This window comes from Pseudophryne corroboree, chromosome 5 (genome assembly GCF_028390025.1).
Source record: "Pseudophryne corroboree isolate aPseCor3 chromosome 5, aPseCor3.hap2, whole genome shotgun sequence".
Taxonomy (NCBI): domain Eukaryota; kingdom Metazoa; phylum Chordata; class Amphibia; order Anura; family Myobatrachidae; genus Pseudophryne; species Pseudophryne corroboree.
This window is the reverse complement of record NC_086448.1, coordinates 170,134,547-170,157,723: the sequence shown is the minus strand read 5'-3', so window position 1 is coordinate 170,157,723 and position 23,177 is coordinate 170,134,547. Positions and strand designations below refer to the sequence as shown.

The window sequence follows — 23,177 nt, the reverse complement described above, 5'->3', positions numbered from 1 at the left end:
AACTGTAACATAACCCTTATGTAAGCAACAACTATATACAAGCCTTGCAGAAATTAGTCCGCACTGGGACGGGCACCCAGCATCCTCTACGGACTAGGAGAAAAAGATTTACCGGTAGGTTTAAAATCTTATTTTCTCTTACGTCCTAGAGGATGCTGGGGACTCCGTAAGGACCATGGGGATTATACCAAAGCTCCAGACCGGGCGGGAGAGTGCGGATGACTCTGCATGCACCGATTGAGCAAACATGAGGTCCTCCTCAGCCAGGGTATCAAACGTGTAGAATTTTGCAAAAGTGTTTGAACCCGACCAAGTAGCTGCTCGGCAAAGCTGTAAAGCCGATACGCCTCGGGCAGCCGCCCAAGAAGAGCCCACCTTCCTAGTGGAATGGGCCTTTACCGAATTAGGTAACGGCAATCCAGCCGTAGAATGAGCCTGCTGAATCGTGTTACAGATCCAGCGAGCAATAGTCTGCTTAGTAGCAGGAGCGCCAACTTTGTTGGCCGCATACAGGACAAACTTTGCCTCAGTTTTCCGAACTCAAGCCATCCTGGCTACATAAATTTTTAAGGCCCTGACTACATCAAGGGACTTGGAATCCTCCAAGTCACTCGTAGCCACAGGCACCACAATAGGTTGGTTCATATGAAACGACGAAACCACCTTTGGTAGAAATTGAGGACGAGTTCTCAACTCTGCTCGATCCACATGGAAAATCAGATAGGGGCTCTTGTGAGACAAAGCCGCCAATTCGGACACCCGCCTTGCAGATGCCAAGGCCAGCAACATGACCACTTTCCAAGTGAGAAATTTTAAATCAACCGTTTGAAGAGGTTCAAACCAGTGTGATTTAAGGAAATGTAAAACCACGTTAAGGTCCCATGGGGGCATAAAAGGTGGCTGGATGTGCAGCACTCTTTTTACAAAAGTCTGGACTTCTGGGAGAGAAGCCAATTCCTTCTTTCCTTCTGAAAGAATATTGATAGGGCCGAAATCTGCACCTTAATGGAGCCTAACTTTAGGCCCATATCCACTCCTGTCTGTAGAAAGTGGAGAAAACGGCCCAGGTGAAAAACTTCCATAGGAGCATTCTTGGCTTCACACCAAGATACATATCTCCTCCAGATACGGTGATAATGCTTCGCCGTCACCTCCTTCCTAGCTTTTATCAGAGTAGGGATGACTTCCCCCAGAATACCTTTCCTAGCTAGGATTTGGTGTTCAACCGCGGTAAGTCTTGGAACACGCTGGGCCCCTGCTGCAACAGGTCCTCCCTGGGAGGAAGAGGCCACGGATCTTCTGTGAGCATTTCCTGAAGATCTGAATACTAGGCCTTTCGAGGCCAATCCGGAATAATGAGTATTGTCTGTACTCTTTTTCTTCTTATGATTCTCAATATTTTTGAGATGAGCGGCAAAGGAGGGAACACATAGACCGACTGAAACACCCATGGTGTCACCAGGGCGTCCACCGCTACTGCCTGAGGATCCCTTGACCTGGAACAATACATCCGAAGCTTCTAGTTGAGGCGTGATGCCGTCATGTCTATTTGAGGAAGGCCCCAACGACTTGTTATCTCTGCAAAAACTTCTTGATGAAGACCCCACTCTCCCGGATGGAGATCGTGTCTGCTGAGGAAGTCTGCTTCCCAGTTGTCCACTCCCGGAATGAAGACTGCTGACCAAGCGCTTACGTGATTTTCCGCCCCGCGAAGAATCCTGGTGGCTTCCGTCATTGCCACTCTGCTCCTTGTCCCGCCCTGGCGGTTTACATGAGCCACTGCTGTGACGTTGTCTGATTGAATCAGAATGGGTAGGTCGCGAAGAAGATTCTCCGCTTGTCGTAGGCCGTTGTATATGGCCCTTAATTCCAGCACGTTGATGTGTAGACAAGCCTCCTGGCTTGACCATAGTCCCTGAAAATTTCTTCCTTGGGTGACTGCTCCCCATCCTCGGAGGCTCGTGTCCGTGGTCACTAGAACCCAGTTTTGAATGCCGAACCTGCGACCCTCTAGAACAGAGGTTCTCAAACTCGGTCCTCAGGACCCCACACAGTGCATGTTTTGCAGGTAACCCAGCAGGTGCACAGGTGTATTAATTACTCACTGACACATTGTAAAAGGTCCACAGATGGAGCTAAATATTTCACTTGTGATTTTGTGAGGAGACCTGCAAAACATGCACTGTGTGGGGTCCTGGGGACTGAGTTTGAGAACCTATGCTCTAGAACACAGGTTCTCAAACTCGGTCCTCAGGACCCCACACGGTTCATGTTTTGCAGGTCACCTGTATATTTTTAAAATGTGACAGTTGGTGATACACAGTGCAGCTTGCTGGGTGACATGGAAAACGTGAACTGTGTGGGGTCCTGAGGACCGAGTTTGAGATCCACTGCTCTAGAAGGTGAGCACTCTGAAGCCACCACAGGAGAGACACCCTGGCCCTGGAGGACAGGCTTATTTTCTGATGTATTTGTAGATGGGACCCCGATCACTTGTCCAGAAGGTCCCACTGAAACGTCCTCGCATGAAACCTGTCGAAGGGGATGGCCTCGTAGGCCGCCACCATTTTTCCCAGTACTCGAGTGCATTGATGAACTGACACTCTTTTTGGTTTTAGCAGGTCTCTGACCATGTTCTGGAGTTCCTGGGCTTTTTCCGTTGGGAGAAAAACCCTCTTTTTTTCCGTGTCCAGAATCATGCCTAAAAATGATAGCCGAGTCGTTGGAATCAACTGCGACTTTGGTAGATTTAGGATCCAGCCGTGTTGCTGCAGCACTCTCAGGGAGAGTGACACGCTTTTCAGCAATTGATCTCTCGATCTCGCTTTTATCAGATCGTCCAAGTATGGGATAATTGTGACTCCTTGCCTGCGCAACAGCACCATCATTTCCGCCATTACCTTGGTGAAAATCCTCGGGGCCGTGGAAAGCCCAAACGGCAACGTCTGAAACTGGTAATGACAGTCCTGTACAGCGAATCTCAGGTACGCCTGATGAGGGGGATAAATGGGGACATGAAGGTATGCATCCTTTATGTCTAGTGATACCATAAAATCCCCCCCTTCCAGGCTGGAGATCACTGCCCGGAGAGATTCCATTTTGAATTTGAACTTTTTCAAATACAGGTTCAGGGATTTTAGATTCAGAATGGGTCTGACCGAGCCATCCGGCTTCGGGACCACAAAAGGGTTGAATAGTACCCTTGCCCCTGTTGCATAAGGGGAACTTTGATAATCACTTGCTGTTCACACAGCTTTTGTATGGCAGCTGAAACTATTTCCCTCTCTGGGGGAGAAGCTGGCAAAGCCGATTTGAAAAATCGGCGAGGAGGCACTTCTTCGAATTCCAGTTTGTATCCTTGGGATACAATTTTGATCGCCCAAGGATCCAAATCCGACCAAAAAGACCTGGTTGAAGAGTCGAAGACGTGCCCCCACCGAAGCGGACTCCCTCAGTGGAGCCCCAGCGTCATGTGATGGATTTTGTAGAAGCCGGGGAGGACTTTTGTTCCTGGGAACTAGCCGTAGCAGGCGTTCTTTTCCCTCTACCCTTACCTCTGGCGAGGAAGGAAGAGCCCCGACCCCTTCTGGACTTATGCGACCGAAAGGACTGCATCTGATATTGAGGTGTTTTCTTTTGCTGTGGGGGAACATAAGGCAAAAAAGAAGACTTACCCGCGGTAGCTGTGGAAACCAGGACCGCAAGGCCCTCCCCAAATAAAACCTCATCCTTGTAAGGTAAAGTTTCCATATGTCTCTTTGAATCGGCATCACCCGTCCATTGGCGGGTCCACAGGGACCGTCTAGCAGAAATTGCCATGGCATTGGCTCTTGAACCCAACAGCCCAATGTCTCTCGCAGTCTCTCTCATATACAACGCTGCATCATTAATGTGACCCAAGGTCAATAAAATGCTATCCTTATCTAGGGTGTCAATGTCAGATGACAAGTTATCTGCCCATGCTGCAATTGCGCTACCCACCCATGCCGACGCTACTGCCGGTCTGAGCAAGGCACCCGTATGTGTATAGATCGATTTTAAGGTAGTTTCCTGTCTGCGATCAGCAGGATCCTTGAGGGCTGCCGTGTCCGGAGACGGTAGCGCCACCTTTTTGGACAAGCGCGTCAAAGCCTTGTCCACTGTGGGTGAGGATTACCACCGTAACCTGTCCTGTGAGGGGAAAGGATATGCCATAATAATTCTCTTGGGAATCTGCAGTTTCTTGTCTGGAGTTTCCCAAGCTTTTTCAAATAAGGCGTTCAGCTCCCTCAGGTTTCTTTTCCTTAAACATGCAGATCCTCGTGTCAGGGACAGAGGGGTCTTCTGTGATATGTAAAACATCCTTTATTGCAATAATCATATAATGGATACTCTTGGCCACCCGTGGGTGTAACCTCGCATCATCATAGTCGACACTGGAGTCAGAATCCGTGTCGGTATCAGTGTCTGCTACCTGGGAAAGGGGACGTTTATGAGACCCCGAAGGGCCTTGTGCCACAGTCAAAGCCATGGATTGACTCCCTGCTATTTCCCTGGACTCTGTTTTGTCCAATCTTTTAAGTAATAAAGTCACATTTGCATTTAAAACATTCCACATATCCAACCAATCAGGTGTCGGCGGTGCCGACGGAGACACCACAATCATCTGCTCTGCCTCCTCCCTAGACGAGCCTTCCGCTTCACACATGCCGACACACACGTACTGACACCCCCACACACACTGGGCTATACAAATCTGGGGACAGCCCCCCAATAAGGCCCTTTGGAGAGACAGAGAGAGAGAATGCCAGCACACACCCAGCGCCACTGGACACTGGAACAAAATCCCAGTTCTGTACAGCGCTTTTATAGATAGATAATACACTTACTGCGCCAATTAAATGTGCCCCCACCCCCCTCGTTTTTGCCCTCTGTACTTGCTCAGCAGGGGAGAGTCCGGGGAGCAGCTTCTCTGCAGCGTGCTGTGGAGAAAATGGCGCTGGTTAGTGCTGGAGGATCAAGCTCCGCCCCCTCGACGGCGGGCTTCGGTCCCGCTCAAATTCTTTATATTGGCGGGGGTTTTCTAATATACTGCCTCCGCAGTATCTAACATGCTAGCCAGTGTCCCTTGAGGTTATTATTGCTGCCCAGGGCGCCCCCCCCCCTGCGCCCTGCACCCTTACAGTGCCTTCTGTGTGTGTGAGTGTGGGAGCAATGGCACGCAGTGTTACCGCTGCGCGGTACCTCAGTGAAGATCTGAAGTCTTCTGCCGCCTGTGAAGTCTTCTTTCTTCTTATACTCACCTGGCTTCTATCTTCCGGCTCTGTGAGGAGGACGGCGGCGCGGCTCCGGGACGAACAGCGAGGACGACACCTGTGTTCCGACCCTCTGGAGCTAATGGTGTCCAGTAGCCTAAGAAGCAGAGCCTATCAGTTAAGTAGGTCTGCTTCTCTCCCCTCAGTCCCACGATGCAGGGAGCCTATTGCCAGCAGTGCTCCCTGAAAATAAAAAACCTAACAAAAGTCTTTTCAGAGAAACTCAGTAGAGCTCCCCTGCAGTGCATCCAGTCTCCTCTGGGCACATGATCTAACTGAGGTCTGGAGGAGGGGCATAGAGGGAGGAGCCAGTGCACACCCATCTAAAGTCTTTAGAGTGCCCATATCTCCTGCGGAGCCCGTCTATACCCCATGGTCCTTACGGAGTCCCCATCATCCTCTTGGACGTAAGAGAAAAGTAACCCTTATCCATGTTTGTACATAAAACATTTAAGGCAGAATAAGCCAACAACAATGCCTGAGAGACGGAATACATTTATATATGATCATGTTCACAAACGGATGCGAAAACAAGACAACCTAATATATTGTGCCCAGCAGTGACATCACAATACTGTCTAGGAGATCACATTACATTTACCTGTATAGCTGTCTCCGTGTAGGGGAGTCTTCCGTGCTAAGGAAATAGCTACAAGAAATGAGAAACACCGATTATTAATGGAATACATAATATATGTCTCACATAAAAGATACAAGGTACTGTGCACAAAGGAAAAAAAAAAAGAATGAAATCCAAAATGCTGAAGGGGAAACTGGTAGCTCTGAACCACTTTCAAATACTCCCTTAGATCTAAATGATTAATCCAGTTCTATAGAAAAAACAATCACCATGTTTCATCTAATTAACCTCTACAAAAAGATGATTATTTAATGTAACATAAAAATTTGTTTTTCTCTCTCTTGGGGAGGTGTATCAAACCTTTGACCAATCAGCTTCTGCCATTTTATAGACTGTGCTAGAAAGATGATAGCTAGAAGCTGATTAGTTGCTGTGTGCAATTTCTCCATTTTATCACTCTCCAGGGTTTAATACATTTGCCCCTCAGTCAGTGGCATCATAAGGGGAAGGGGTGTCACTCTCGGAGGGGATGACACCAAAATGCCGGCTAATCCAGAGTGACAGGAGCTGGGTACTGCAGCATGAAATTCTCCTGCAGCACCCACTTCCTGTTATAGAGGAGGAGCTGACACTGCAGGCACTGGTCTCTGGGGGCAGACTCTCCAGGGATAATGTGCTGCCCCCTGAGTGATGTCACCAAGATTCCTGCTGAGGCCACGCCCCTTTAATTTAGGCCATACCCCTTTTGGCTACGTGTGGGGTGTATCACAGTGTGCACTGGTTGTCACCAAATCTGCCTTCAGTAACTCTCTGGGGGAGATGTACCAAGCCATGGGGGTAGATTTACTACAGCTTCTAAAAATTAAGGGGCAGATGTACGAAACCCGGGAGAGTGATAAAGTGGAGATAAATAAACTACCAACCAACCAGCTCCCAACTGTCATTTTTCAAACACATGGGGTCTATGTACTAAGCCTTGGAGAGAGATAAAGTGGACGGAAATAAACTATCAACCAATCAGCTCCTGTCATTTGTCAAACACATTCAGTAACATGGCAGTTAGAGGCTGACTGGCTGGAACTTTATCCCTCTCCCCCTTATCTCTCCCCAGTACTTAGCACATCTCCCACCATAAGTGGTGGTGTTGCCCATGACAACCAACAGGATTCTATAATTTATCTTTTGTATCTAGAATCTGATTGGTTACTATTGGCAACACCACCACGTTTCATTTTTAGAAGCTTTAGTAAATCAACCCCCTGGAGAGAGATAAAGTGCAGAAATGGAAAAGTTTCTAAATCCTGGTACACACCTGCAGTAATATTCTGCAGATCTGATAAGCCTGTGACCCGACAGAGCTATTGGATGTTTAAAAGAAAGCGCTGTGAATACTTTTTAAATGGTGATGGTAATAAGTGAGATGGTGTATAAAAATGTGCATGAAAGATTTGTATATATAAGCGGTACCTGTAAAAAAGAAAGGTTTGTTAATGGTAAAATGTTTACACTCCTTTGAGTGAATATGGTGAGGAGGTAGCCCGCAACACTTTATTTTCCTGAGTTAGGTTGTTTCCTACCTTTCCCTATGCTGTTAGGAGAGCTGCAGAGAGCGCTGAAAGCCGCTGTGAGCACTGCGGCTCTCGCGATGGTCCTCTGCGGCTGTTGGTGTTTAGCGGGGCTGGCAGCACTTGTGTGTCTTGCTGTGTCCTGGGCTGCCAGCGCTTACGTGACCCGCTATGTCCTGCGAGCTGTGAGCCGGCGTGATGTAGATCCCGGCTCCTGGTGCGGCAAGCGTAGTGTGGATCCCGGCTTTAGGTGCAGCAGATGTGTATGCTGCTCGTGTTGCGGCCGATGTTCAGGCCGTGCAAGGGGCTTCCTCCTTGAAGTGTTAATGTTCTCCAACGCGTTTCATGCAATTTGGTGCACTTTTTCGAGGAGTAAATGAATTAAAAGTTCTGTTTATTTGATTTTATTTATATTAAAAAACCGGAACTTCCGGGTGGAAATTACATCATCTTTTGGTGGGAACCATGTGTTTAGTTTCACACTGGAGATACCCCTAGCTTCTCCTATGGCAGTCTAGAGTCAGGGATTGCTGACTCTAGACTGCTCACAGCGGCTTTCAGCGCTCTCAGCAGCTCTCCTAACAGCATAGGGAAAGGTAGGAAACAACCTAACTCAGGAAAATAAAGTGTTGCGGGCTACCTCCTCACCATATTCACTCAAAGGAGTGTAAACATTTTACCATTAACAAACCTTTCTTTTTTACAGGTACCGCTTATATATACAAATCTTTCATGCACATTTTTATACACCATCTCACTTATTACCATCACCATTTAAAAAGTATTCACAGCGCTTTCTTTTAAACATCCAATCAGTAACCTCTAAGAAAGCAGCTCAATTCACTAGCGCAGTCAATTAAAATACATCCATCCGACAGAGCTATTATTGGTCCGATGTGCACCCGTACAAAGTAAGAAATGTTTAACGCGTTTCGTGATGTTTTCAATGGGAATTGGAAGGTTGGGAAATTAGATTATCAAGCAGGACATCGAGTCCCAACCTCCTGATCCGACCGACGCAGGAGCTTTTGAAGTGGTTTATAGGCTAGCGCTCCTGCATGCAAACTATACAATTATCGGACTGGTCATTCAATTGTCAGCTGATCGGTCCAATAATTGACAGTGTGTACCCAGTTTACCTGTCATGTGTCTAGCACAGTCTTAAAAATGACAGATGCTTATTACCTGCTATGGGCTATTTTATCTCTCTCCAAGGCTTGATACGTCTCCCCTGTTTCTCTTCCTCTCACAAATTTTAAGTATTTTTGCTGATGACTAGTCTCAAGTGATTATTATACTAATTTCCCGTTTCTTTCACATATATTTCAAGACATATGAATCATGTCCTATTTTATGATGCAGAATAATTGGAGGTGTTACATGATAAATTGCCAAGTGCCTGTAGATGTTTCATCAATCCCGTGAGTTTGTTCTCACTTTACAAATCGTTCCCTTTGTCAAGTTAACAAAATGCATCTTGCTTTTAATCTTAAAATTGTTTATTTTTTTTATAGAGATTTTCTATTTCATTTTACGCTCTGCAACAGCCACTCTCCGTTTCCTCCCGGAAAGGCACAAGGAGCAGCGACTGATGAAATGGTTCAGTCTTTTATTGAAACCTTTGTGAATTCTAAGTGATTTTCAGAACCAGAAGTCAAGGATCTGTGACCTAACACACACAAAGCAGCGTCTCTGTATCTCATCTGGAAACCTAGCTAGGGCACATATATTTGTCACTGTGTTTCAATGAGGCTGGAATGGCAGAATCTGCAACAGCAGATGGGGCAATGCGTGCTCTCAGTATAAGGAGCATTTTTATCAATTATCAGGTTTTACACCTGATAACTGTAATTTCTTATTACAGCTATTTGTGGCATTAAGAAATTAAACACCGCCCGAATGCATCAATATATACATCAAAGCCCATCCCTGCAATGTGCTCTAATAGTGACCGCATCAGTGGTCTATTCACTCATCTATAGGGACTCCTGTGTATGCGCGGTCTACTGACTACACGTTCGGTGGCCGTTGCCGGAAAGAGCCCCCACCTGGTAATTATTGCGAAATGTAGTCTATATGCTGAATTTAAGGTGTCAGAAGGTGGGAAATGCATTTAATAATTTCTAGAAGTAAAAGTGCCAAGGTATGCTATATGTACAGTATACACATCTCATGAATTAAGCCCAGTACCCACGGGCCGATGCAGGAGAGATGTGTGCTGAGCGAACCGCTCAGCACACATCTCTCCTGCCGCTCAGCACAGGCCAATCTAGCAGCAGCGATAGCGATGTGCGGGGCCGCGCATCGCTATCGCCGAGGGGGCTACACACGGAGCGATCATGCCGATATTCTAAGCAATCTAGTCAGATTGCTTAGAATATCGCTCCGTGAGTACCCCCCTTAACAGTATACTCTAAAAACGTCTTGTCATGACCAGGGTTATTCCCGAGTCTGAGCTGGATATGCTGCGGTGTGAAGGGTGTGGTATGGAAGTACTGGTCGACAGTAACTAGGTAGACAGGGGTTCAAGGTCGACAGGGTTTCTAGGTCGACATGTTTTAGGTCAACAGGTCAAAAGAGCGACATGAGTTTTTTTAATTTTTTGGGGTGTCGTTTTCTCCGTACAGTGACCTTGAACCCCAATTAGCGCACCGTGTCTCCTTGCATGGCTCGCTTCACTCGCCATGCTTCAGGCAGGTTACTATTGCCAATCGTAGTTCACATGGATTGTTAAGTATGAAAAAAAAAGAAAAAAGAAAAAATTGTGAAAAACTCATGCCGACCTTTTGTCATGTCGACCTAGAGACCCTGTCTACATAGAAACCCTGTCTACCAATAGTGGTCGACCTAGACATTGTCGACCTAAGTGTGGTCGACCTAGAGACCGGATACCGGTGTGAAAGGAGGGACCCCCGTTACTTGACTTATGTGTAAAAGGTGCTCCTTTCTCATGAGTCATCTTCATGAGCCTGTAATGTACATTTTTAATGACTCTCAGATTTGCAGGGAAGACACAGGTGCAGTGTGAAAGGCAACAATCTGGTAATAACCTGGGTCCAACATGCTCTGTGAAAGGGGTTTCATAAGGTGTAATACGGGTTGAAACCATATTCATTAACTTGGCTCAGACCCAGGATTTAGGGGGGCATGTACAAAGCAGTGATAAAAATGGAGAAGTGAGCCAGTGGAGAAATTTCCCATGGCATCCAATCAGCTGCTCTGTTTGCTTTTATAGTATGCAAATTATAAATGTTACGTCAATGCTGATTGGTTGCCATGGGCAACCTCTCCACTGGCTCACTTCTCCACTTTTATCACTGCTTAGTACATCTCCCCCTTAGATATGAAAGGGCTATAAGACAGACAAGTGGAGCTGTTGCCTATAGCAGCTTCTATCATTTTCTAGAATGAAATGGAGAAAGTAAAGCTAAACACTGATTAGTTGCTATGGGCAACATCTCCACTCATCTGTTTTAGAAGCTTTAGTACTATAAATCTAGCCCTTAAGGAAAGATGTATCAAACCTTTGAGAGAGATAAAGTGGAGACTTTGCCCATAGTGACCAATCAGCTGCCATCTATCATTTATCTAGCACAGTCTATAAAATGACAGATAGAAGCCTATTGGTTGCTGTGGGCAAATTCTCCACAATATCTCTCTCAAACGTTTGATACATCTCCCCCATAGTAAGCTACTTATGGCTTTTCCCTATAGGACTATTCATGTCTGGAATTTCTTATAAGATATTAATATAGTTTTAGTATAACATTGTCTGAATTGCGTTGACATATAATAATAGCTGTGGCAGTACTCTAGTCTTGTTCTCCTAAACAACAATACATCACAGTAGGCATTGCATACAGGGATACAGCCTGTGGCACTCCAGCTGTGAAGATACACCTTACCAAACTGCTGGTATCTATACGTTCCTTACAGGTGGATGACCACAGGCTTCCTGCCTAGGAAATAAGGGGCACCGTAAGAGGCACCTGCTTTACACTACATTTACTTACATTTTCTGATTTTTTTCATCATATGCCAGAATCTCTGTGACGTCCCAATCTCCTGATGTAATAGACTGTAAGTTGTCATTACTGTTGTTAGCCTGCCATACAATAAAGCAAATGACAAAATGTGAAGTATGAATGCTGTCACGACATCTTCTGTATGCTATTATATATTATAATGTTATTGCGCACAGCAGTAAAGTAAGTAACATTTCATATGGTATATACATGATACACAAAGGCCCTGCAGAGATGAATGGATGCCTAGTATTTATAGAGTGAGTTGTAAACAATAGTACATAAAAGCTTTCTCAAGTTTTCTCATCATAGCAGCATTATTCTGTCCCAGGCTTCCATGCGAAGTAGAGCCAGTGAACACACGTGTCCAGTAGATCTAGACATGTATGTAAAGGCATTCCTACATTTAAACAGGATTTATGCTTAGGATAGGATTCTGGGAACTCTGGGTTTGTAGCGTTTTCCATTAGTTGCTACAGCTCATAGGTTAAGAGTATAGAACTATGGACTTATACCACACCACCCCTACCACCACCGCCATAGATAAAAAAAAAAAAAAAGTGACATTATTTAAATCAAGTAAATATTTTCTACTTTTAAGTTCATCAAACCTGTTTAAAAGTGATAAAAAATCGAAACTGAAAATGTAATTACATAAAAGTAATCTAGACTTATCTATTGTCCTGGCCTAGGCAGGAGCGTCAGTGTACAGAAGCCACAGGGATACATGTCGTATTGCTGGACCTCAGGTAATGTATTATGGGGCTGGGTAAAGCTCATTTACTTATTTAGGGTTTGTGGCTGTAATACATGGCACATCAGTAGACATAGGGTCTGTTTCTGAGTAGCACATAAGTCTGAATGTGGCCGCATTTATGCAGCTAGTGAGTTTCACAACCAGCGCATGTACCAGAGAGTACATACTCATCTCTGTATATCGCCGGGTGATTCTAAATAGGGCATATCTTCAATGTTTCTCTCCATCCATGAAATGGGCGATTTTGTGTGTCAATTGGCGCAACTGGTGGTACGTACATGAGCATGGGAGTGTAGCCCATGTGTAGCCAGAAATAATACATATTCTGCTTTGGCATTGTGCCGGAGTCTACTGCGCATGCGTAGGTCTCTGAAAACACGGCACCCACCATGTTCCAGAGACTAATCACTACTGCACTTGCACAGTGGCCATTTTGGTGGTGATTTTTGCTGAGACTACAGCGCCTGATGCAAGGCTCCGGAAAGGTAAGTAATAAAACATGGGTGCAGTATGTGCAGTGTGGGCCCCCTTTGACCCTTCACATTCAGAATGGGGCCGCATTCGGACCTGTGTTCAAATCATAATCAGGCCTGGAATGCTTAGGACGAGTTGGCAATGGTAGTATAAAAACTTCCTAAGTTTTGTCATCATAGTGCAGAGGTTCTCAAATGGTGTCCTCAATGCACCCTACTGGTCCAGGTTTTGTTTATCCATGCTTGGCCACAGGTGACTTAATTAGCACCTCAGTCAGTTTGATTTAACTATCTATACTGAGCCATGGATATACCTAGAACCTGGACTGTTGGGGTGCCTTGAGGCCCGTCATAGCAGCATTATTTTGTGTAACACTTCCATGCAATGTAGAACCAATGAACGTACACATGTGGTGCTAGAAATGGACGCAAAAACATATCGGGGGTAAAAAAAGATAAATTATTTTAATCATGTATTAATTCCCATTTCAAAGAACCATAAAAGTGGTTAAAAAATGTAATATGATACTTTAACTTACATACAACCCTTCAAAAAAGTGATATATCTGGGATCCAGGCCTAGGCAGAAGCAAGCGGAGCAGTGGTGGGTGTGCCGCAGTTATAGGGGAAACACAAGGGATTGCTGGCTCTCAAGTAAGTAACCTAATGTGACTTTTATACTCAAATATCATTTAATTACCTAGTTTTTGTGGCTGTGATACCAGATACATAACTACACATAAAAAAAAATCAAAGAATAAATCACTACTGGTGCTGGGGGATCCGGTCAGGATCTCGGCATTCGGGATCTCAGCAGTAAGAATCCCAATGCCAGAATCCCGACACTGCTTGGAATGCGAATGCCGGGATCCCGACATGGATCGCAATCCCAACCGCCGGGATCCCGAAAGAAGGGTTGTTGGGGCTGCACAGAGGTAATACCATCCCAGCGCTGGGTATAGTAGACAACTGCAGTTTTGATGCAATCTGATGGTACTCCAAAAAGTGGAAACAAAGAAAAAAGTAAAAATACAATGCAAACAGCGCTGACATAAATACACATAACCCACACTCAGCAAGATATGCCCAGCTCCTGCCAATGTTGTGTAAGCCCTCGTACCTGTGAGGAAGAAACAGCAATGTGATGAAACTTCCCGCGACCTAACTGTGGAATTGCTCTCACAAAGAAGAACTTTCTGCCATCCTTTGAGAAGATCGGCTGCTCATTCTGGAATACAGACAAGATAGACGAGTTAGCATTAATGAAACCAAAATCAATAGTCTTAATGGTTGAGCTAAGCACTTGAAGCCGGAGGAGAATGAAAAACAAATGTACATTGTTAACTGTTATTTCCGATATGGAATTCTCATTCCTTGCAGCAAAATAACTGCACAGCAAAAGCAGCCATAATGACCCTTTTAAATTAGGTATCTTTTTAATTTGATCCTATTGAAGCATATGAGTTTTATTAGTGGACATTATTTTATAAGTGCGTTTTTCTAATCATTTAATACAATGGTAGAAAAGAACAAAAAGCTATTTCGTTAAAATTAGGAAACTCAAAACTTAGACGATATTTGTTAAAAACTAAACTGAGTAAAATATTAACTGAATGACAGCATTGCCAGATTAAGGGGGGGCTGCAGGAGATACTGTCCCCGGGCCCCCCTCTGTCAGGGCCCCCCCCCAGCTGGAGCACACCGACATCACTAGCTCTGTCTCATGTGCAGCAGTACTCCTCCTGAGTCCTGTCTCAGTGTGTAATTAGTGCAGAGGCAGCAGCTATTCCTGCATGTGACAAGATAAATTATATGTAGATTTTATTCTATGTGTATTTTAAGTTTGTTTAAGTTGTCTTTGTTCCACTACAAGAAAACTTTATAAAATAGTTGTTTCTGAATTAGGTGGAACTATAAACAGTACCCAGGCATTATTAAACGATTAGTTTAAATCTAATATACACCATCTGCTTAAATTTAAATTAATACACACAACCCATACCTCCCAACATGACCCATTCCAGGAGGGACAAAATGCTTTCTTCCTGGACTTCCCTCTTAATTTTTGATTGGAACCACCTGTGTTGAAACACCTTTCTTATCAGTTAAATAGTTCAACACAGGTGACACCGATCATAATATTAAGAGGAAAGTCCAGGTAGAGAGCATTTTGTCCCTCCTGGAATGGGTCATGTTGGGAGGTGTGTACAATCTAATACTCCCCCCCCATTTTAAGTGCCCCAGGCCCCCCTAAGGCTTAATCCGGCCCTGAATTACAGTACTGTAGGTAACATCTGATATCTAGCACATGTTTATCGCAGTGACAATAACGTGACTTGTCATGTCCTGTCAGACAGTCGGTGATGCTGACAATGGTGGCTGGTATAAGAACGGCTGATTTTTGTAGACAGTCACATATAGGGAGGAATGTAATAGGGTGTGAGAATCAGGACGTGAGAGACTTTGGGGGTCATTCAGGTCTGATCGCTGCTGTGCATTTTCGCATAGCGAGCGTTCAAGTCCACACTGCGCATGCGCAGGCGCGTCGGACAGCTACAATTGGCATCACCGGTCAGCGAGGTGATTAACAGGAAGAGGCCATTTGTGGGTGGCAACTGACCATTTACAGGGAGTGTCTGGAAAAACGCAGGCATGCCCAAGCGTTTGGAGGGAGGGTGTCTGACGTCAGCTCCGTCCCCGATCTGCAGGATTCAATTATACTGGATGAGTAAGTCCTGGGCTGCGCAGAGACAGCACAAACTGATTATTGGCAGCTCTGCTAACACATAGAAATGCACACTTACACAGCGAAAATACACTCCCCCTGTAGGCAGCGACTATCTGAGCGCAGGACAGCAAAAAATGCAGCCCAGTGATCAGATCTGAATTGCCCCCTTTGTGAGAGTTCTCCTGTTTTTTTAAATTGGCAATCATTTACGTGGCAAAATCAACCTGGTGTTGCCATGTAAATGATTGCCACTTTTAAAAAAAACAGGGGAACTCACGAAATCTTTCACTTCCTGATTCTCACACCGTGTTACATTCCCCCCATAGAGTTAGTTGTGGGGCACAGGGACAACTGCCTATCCCCTGAACTTGAACAATGCAGACTCTGTCTGTGGCAAGCCAACCTGCTGTGGCAACACTACTGGGCTGCAGAATGGGGACTTTATGATTAATTATTGTAAATAAGCCAAACTTTTCAGTAGGCCAAACTTTTCAGTAGAAAAGACTTCTGGGAAAAAGCAGTTACATAACATGTCAGCCTTATATGTATGTAATCTCCAAAAAGTACCTCAACTCATTTGGTCAGTGTGTAATTTATGTATATTAAGTTTCCATATAGTGACCTTTGAATCTTGTACTGTGTTTCATATATAGAGGCAAGTCTCACACTTGTATATTGTTAAAGTTTCTACTGTAGTTAGCTTTTTCTTTAATTTTTATTTTGTTTTTAACATTCTGCTACAGTTAGTACATTCAAATCTTGTTTTGTATCCATTCTAACTTGCTGCAGGATGTTCTAGCCTTGTGATTCTTCTTGTGCACTGATCACCTACAGGTTGCTCTAGCCCTCCCTGCCCTCTTATTTATTTATTAATAGTTTCTTATATAGCGCACCATATTCTGATGTTCTTTACAATTGGAAAAAACAGTAACAGAACAAAACTGGGTAGTAATAGACAGTGATAGAGGTAGGAAGTCCCTGCTCACAAACTTACAACCTATAGGGAAATAGGCATTGATACAGAAGAATAGGAGCTGCCTGTTGCATATTGGTCCAGCCAGATTGCAAAGGTTCCCTTCAAATTGAAAAAGAAAAAGGCAAACACAGTAGGTGCCCACACCGCTGTGAAATGTGCCTAAATATGGATCTTTCTGAAAATATTTATTATTATAATAAGATATAACTATACAAAGCAACAATATTAATAGCCAGACTTTTCCCTCTAAATTAAGTTGTTATTTATATTTTAGTTCTCCCTTTCAGTTTTTTTTTTTAAAAAAGAGAAGCTTTCATAAAAGATGAAAGTCATTATGTGCAGATTACATTTTCCTTGGATTAATGTAATGTAATTTGAAGAAGGAGAGACAATAGTTCCTCGTATCATTTCACTGTGCCAGATTAATCCATAATAACTTTGCATGACAGACACTAATTGAAACTATAACTTTCTAGTGTAGATTTTAAACATCCTTGATGTAGTGTAAAGTGGTATTAGAGCTGGGCAAAGTTCCATGTTGTTTCAACTGTATTTTGAAATCTGAGATACTTTGTTAATCAATTACAAGTAGTAGCTGCTTCTGTTCCCCCAACCCTCCCCCCCTTCCCAATCCATGCAAAAATAAGAAAATCTGTAATGACATATAAGCATTTACAGGTGTAAGATATTTGATCATGAAGCTAATTATCCAGAAAGTTCAGAGTAAGAAAATAATAATTAATAACTTGTTGTTTGGTGAGAATTTCCTACAGGTAGAATAGATCACCAAGGGCATCAGTTAAAAAAAAAAAAAAACAATACAAAAAAACATGCTCCTTGAAAACCCATGTTACACTGCATGGAGTATAATACATACATAAAAGAAGATATATTTTTTAAGATTATTGACTATAAATTAGAAAACAAAAATATTGATACATAAATATATAATTCTGTTGGATTGACATACCAGCTGCAATTATAGTACACTGAAAGCCAGTATGTGTCTTCATAGAGCACTAGTTTTCGCTTCTGTGGGGGATTGCGCATGGTGAATGATGTGCAGCTGTGCATGCACTCTAAAGTGTGGCTGCTATTGCTATCAGCCATTTAAAAATATTTCCATTTAATTGTCCTATCATCAATATCATACCATAAGCAATTAAAATAAATAAAGACATTTTTCTTAAATAAAATACTTTGCCTTACCTGCCTGTGTAACCATGCCTCGCTTTCATCTTCATGTTTCTAGGGAGAAAAACAAAAAAGCAAATCATTTAACACTCCAATAGTAACAATTTGGGACAAAGTTTTATTTAACGGTCAACATTTTTAATAGTAAAACTGCATACCGCCCGACCTTTACATCTTTTCATATTGGAAACTGTTACACGCACACGAGGAGGAAGGTGGTCATGCCACCCGGGCAGTGACCAAAACTTTATCCTAAAGATACCCTTTCAATGCTACGAGCACCAGCAACTGTTGTGCATGACCTATTAATAGAACATATTTAGAAACTGTCTTTGTTGTCACCCAATGTATATGTGGCCATCTGCTGAACACAATAACATGCCCTAAAGTGAGCTGGCTGGTTCGCCAAAAGTGATCTCCCCGATTTGGCTTCTGTTTGTAACCAGAATTAAGTCTATATACAGTTAAGATGGATACATATTTGTGCAATCACTCAGCTAATCAGGTAAATGCTCTCAATCAGCCGAGTGCTGTGTCCCCAGCTTGACCGAAACACAGCCTGAAGGCTGTGAATCAATGACTGCTCAGAGCCTCTTTCTTGCCTATTTCGATGATGCAGAAATAAAGGATTATTTGTACTTCCACCAACGGCCCATGGGGGTCATTCCGAGTTGGTCGCATGTAGCAACCTTTTGCTGCTGGTGCGATCAACTTGACGCCACCTATGGGGGAGTGTATTTTAGCATAGCAGGGCTGCGATCGCTTGTGCAGCCCTGCTATGCTAAAAAAGTTTCAAGCAAAACAAGACTAGCCCTATACCTACTTACCCTTTGCGACGGATCCAGCGATGTGAGTCCCGGATTTGATGTCAGACATCCACCCTCAAAAATGCCTGGACATGCCTGCGTTCGCTAGACCACTCCCGGAAAACGGTTAGTTGACGCCCTGACGTGTCTTCCTCCTGTCAATCTTCTTACGGTCGCCGCTGCGACCACTTTCATCGTTCCCGGCGTCATTGCCAGGCGACGGCACGCAATGCGCATGTGCAGTTCCAACCCGATCGAACCGCTGCGAGGAAGTGCAGCGTGCGATCGGGTCGGAATGACCCCCCTTAACTCTTCCTTTCTTAGGAGCTGAAACGCCTAGAGGGATTCTTCTGAGATGCACAGGTGGCTGCTCTTAGGACAGCGTTTCATACTGGTGGCTGTCTGGAGTTTTGCGGCATCTGAGAGCCAAAGCAGCAACAACAAGAAATCCATAAATCCATTCATTATTGGTACTGACGTTTACATGAATTTACATTATTGGGGTTGGAAATCTCAATATATTTTCAGGGATGTTTTCTATTAACAGTTCAGTAAACTAAATTCAATTCAGACTGGATGTTGAATTTTTTTAGCACTTTGACTTTTATAGTTGATATACATATATTAGATAAAGACATGTAGGTAAATCAAGACAGCCATCTAGAGTGGCAGCTGCTGCCCCCGGGCTGCAGCTCCAACCACACATTGCAGGGGGGAGCCGGTCAGCACATATAACATACATGTGATGTTTTATGTAATGTATGTGCTGGCTTGCCTTACCCAGGGGTCAGCAGCCGCCGCTGTGTGTACCTGCCGCCACTGCATGGGAGACATCACTCTGCTTGTGTATCATTTTCTATAAGCCTGCTCCTCGACTCATGTGAGCCAGGAACATGCCCAGTCAGGGTGGCACATCAATGGGAGGGTCTCAGTTTATGATATTCTGGCTGACAAAAATCTTAAACAATATTTATTTTGCAAATATTACACTATACTATACGAAGTTGACTAGTAGGAGAAACTAATCAGAAAATAGTCAGCAGTGCTAGTAATGGCCCTCATTCCGAGTTGTTCGCTCGCAAGCTGCTTTTAGCAGCATTGCACACGCTAAGCCGCCGCCTACTGGGAGTGAATCTTAGCACCTTAAAATTGCGAACGAAAGATTCGCAATATTGCGATAAGACATCTCTGTGCAGTTTCTGAGTAGCTCGAGACTTACTCTGCCAGTGCGATCAGTTCAGTGCTTGTCGTTCCTGGTTTGACGTCACAAACACACCCAGCGTTCGCCCAGACACTCCTCCGTTTCTCCAGACACTCCTCCGTTTCTCCAGACACTCCCGCGTTTTTCCCAGAAACTGTAGCGTTTTTTCACACACGCCCCTAAAACGGCCTGTTTCCGCCCAGAAACACCCACTTCCTGTCAATCACATTACGATCACCAGAACGATGAAAAAACCGTGAGTAAAATTCCTAACTGCATAGCAAATTTACTTGGCGCAGTCGCAGTGCGAACATTGCGCATGCGCACTAAGCGGAAAATCGCTGCGATGCGAAGAAATTTACCGAGCGAACAACTCGGAATGACCCCCAATATACACAGTGTACAATTATAGCAGGTGTAATAAGAACACACTGGCACTGGAAGTATGTGTGTAAGATAGTAATAATTTATTATAAATTTCAGTCATATATATAAGAATTACAATATTACATCTACTATATAAAAGTGAAAATTTGTCTCTCTGTCTTGCTATACAAATCCACAGTTTACAAGCGAAAATCGTGAAATTCGACATACAAGCGTATTAAAACACAGCGGAGGCAACTTAAAAAAAATTAGAAATCACTAGCACCTCTAGGGGGGCAGACAGCAGCACAGAGTGTATCAGGAGACAGCATAACTCCAGAATTGCTGGAGCCATGTACTCACAAATTGGTACACAATATGCCTCACAGTCTGGGAACAAACACTGTGGAGGTAAAAACACCCCTAGCACCCCTAGGGGTGAGGCAGCAGCACTGAGTATTTCAGCAGACAGCATAACTCTGGAATGCCTGCAGCAATTTACACCAAACTTGGTACACATATGACTTACACTCTGGAAACAAACACTATGGGGGTCAGACACCCCTAGCACCACTAGGGGTGGGACAACAGCACAGAGTATGTCAGCAGACAGCATAACTGTGGAGGGCCTTGAACACTTTACACCAAACTTGGGACACATATGATTTACAATTTGGGAACAAACTCTGTGGGGGTTAGACACCCCTAGCACCCCTAGGAGTGGGACAGCAGCACAGATTATTTCAGGAGACAGCATAACTCCCAAATGCCTGTACCAATGTAAAATAAACTTGGTACACATATGAATTACAATCTGGAAACAAACAGTGTGGTGGTAAAACACCCCAAGCAACCCTAGGGGTGAGGCAGCAGCACAGAGTTTTTCAGCTGACAGCATAACTCTGGAATGCCTGGAGCAATTTACACCAAAACCAGCAATTTACAAAAAACTTGGTACACATATGACTTACACTCTGGGAACAAACACTGTGGGGTCAGACACCCCTAGCACCCCTGGAGATGGGAAAGCAGCACAGAGTATGTCAGCAGACAGCATAACTGGAAGGCCTGGAGCACTTTACACGAAACTTGGGACACATCTGACTTACACTCTATCAACAAACTCTGTGGGGGTTAGACACCCCTAGCACCCCTAGGGGTGTGCCTTCAGCACAGAGTATTTCAGTATCCAGCATAACTCACGAATGCCTGGACCAATTTTAAACAAACTTGCTACACATATGAATTACAATCTGGGAACAAACACTGTGGGGGTAACACACCCCTAACACCCCTAGGGGTGGGGCAGCAGCACAGAGTTTTTCAGCAGACAGCATAACTCTGCAATGGCTGGAGCAATTTACACCAAACTTGGTACATATATGATTTACACGCTGGGAACAAAGACTGTGGGGGTAACACACCACTAGCACCCCTAGGGGTGGACCAGCAGCACAGACTATTTCAGGACATGCATAATATGTCAGTGATGATTTACAAAATGTTTTATTGCTTTGAAGTTAAAAAAATAAAATGCCACCAAAGAAAATAGCTACAAATGGTGGAAATAAAAACAATTTCACAAGGAATAAAATGTTAGCGGCAACCTGTGTGTTTAATCTTTACATTGATTTTTGTAAACAAACATCCTTAAAATCCCCGGCAACGCTGGGTACTCCAGCTAGTAGTTAAATAGTTAGTGAGGTTGAAAAGAGGCAAAATGCCCATTGGGTTCAACCTGTATCACTGTCGGCATTCCGAATAGTGTCAGAATTCAGGCGGTATCATGACATCCGGGATCCTGAACGGATCCCATATCATCACAAGCATCTCTATTGTTTACATATACCGTATATACTCGAGTATAAGCTGACTTTTTCAGCACTTTTTTTTGTGCTGAAAAAGCCCCCTCGGCTTATACTCGAGTCAGTGGGAAGGAGGCACACGGAGGGCACAGTGCGCGCCTCTCCTGTGTCCCTCCTGCGTCTCCGGCGGCAGTGGCGGGTCTATTAAATGAAGTACCCATTCGTGAGCTCTGATTGGCTCACAAACTGGCACTTCATTTAACAGACCCACCGCGGCCGCTGGAGATGCAGGAGGGACACAGGAGAGGCGCGCGCTGTGCCCTCCGTGTCCCTCCTTCACTAGACAGCGCGGGAGCGGCGGAGGGTAAGTTATACCTGGCACTGGGGGAGCATATTTGGCACTTAGGGGGGGCATATGTGGCACTGAGGGGGCATATCTGGCAGTATGAGGGCATATCTGGCACTGTGGGGCATATCTGGCACTATGAGGTCATATCTGGCACTGTGGGGAAATATCTGGCAGTATGAGGGCATATCTGGCACTGTGGGGGCATATCTGGCACTGTGGCGGCATATCTGGCACTATGAGGGCATATCTGGCACTGTGGGGGCATATCTGGCAGTATGAGGGCTGTGTACGGCTAGAGCTGCGTTTCCCACCCTAGGCTTATACTCAAGCCAATAAGTTTTCCCAGGTTTTTGTGGTAAAATTAGGTGCCTCGGCTTATATTCGGGTCGAGTTATACTCGAGTATATACGGTGTATATATATATATATATATATATATATATATATATATATATTAGTGATGAGCGGGTTCGGTTTCTCGGAAACCGAACCCCCCCCGAACTTCACGCTTTTTACACGGGTCCGAGGCAGACTCGGATCTTCCCGCCTTGCTCGGCTAACCCGAGCGCGCCCGAACGTCATCATCCCGCTGTCGGATTCTCGCGAGGCTCGGATTCTATCGTGAGACTCGGATTCTATATAAGGAGCCGCGCGTCACCGCCATTTTCACACGTGCATTGAGATTGATAGGGAGAGGACGTGGCTGGCGTCCTCTCCGTTTAGAATAGAAATAGATAGTGAGAGTGAGACACTTGATTTACTGGAGCTTAGGAGTACTCAGAGAGTACAGAGTTTACTAGTGACTGACCAGTGACCACCAGTGCAGTTTTATTATTATTTAATATAATCCGTTCTCTGCCTGAAAAAAAACGATACACAGTGACACAGTATACCATATCTGTGCTCAGCCTCAGTGTGCTGCATCATCTATGTATATCTGACTGTGCTGAGTGCTCACTGCTCACACAGCTTAATTGTGGGGGAGACTGGGGAGCAGTTATAGCAGGAGTACATATATTTAACAGTGCACACTTTTGCTGCCAGAGTGCCACTGCCAGT

The 23,177-nt window shown here is 44.5% G+C and overlaps 1 protein-coding gene across 3 annotated transcripts in view; it reads right to left on the bottom strand.

Moving 5' to 3' along the window:
* Positions 1-23,177, bottom strand: part of DPP6 (dipeptidyl peptidase like 6) — a 1,916,598-nt gene that overhangs the window by 105,646 nt on the left and 1,787,775 nt on the right. For all 3 annotated transcript variants that reach the window (XM_063921873.1, XM_063921871.1, XM_063921872.1), the window contains exons 12-15: positions 17,608-17,646; positions 13,815-13,922; positions 11,453-11,544; positions 5,896-5,943 (exon numbers count right to left, since the gene is read on the bottom strand). In XM_063921873.1, the coding sequence (XP_063777943.1) occupies positions 5,896-5,943; positions 11,453-11,544; positions 13,815-13,922; positions 17,608-17,646 (287 nt within the window). The remainder of the gene's footprint in view (positions 1-5,895; positions 5,944-11,452; positions 11,545-13,814; positions 13,923-17,607; positions 17,647-23,177) is intronic.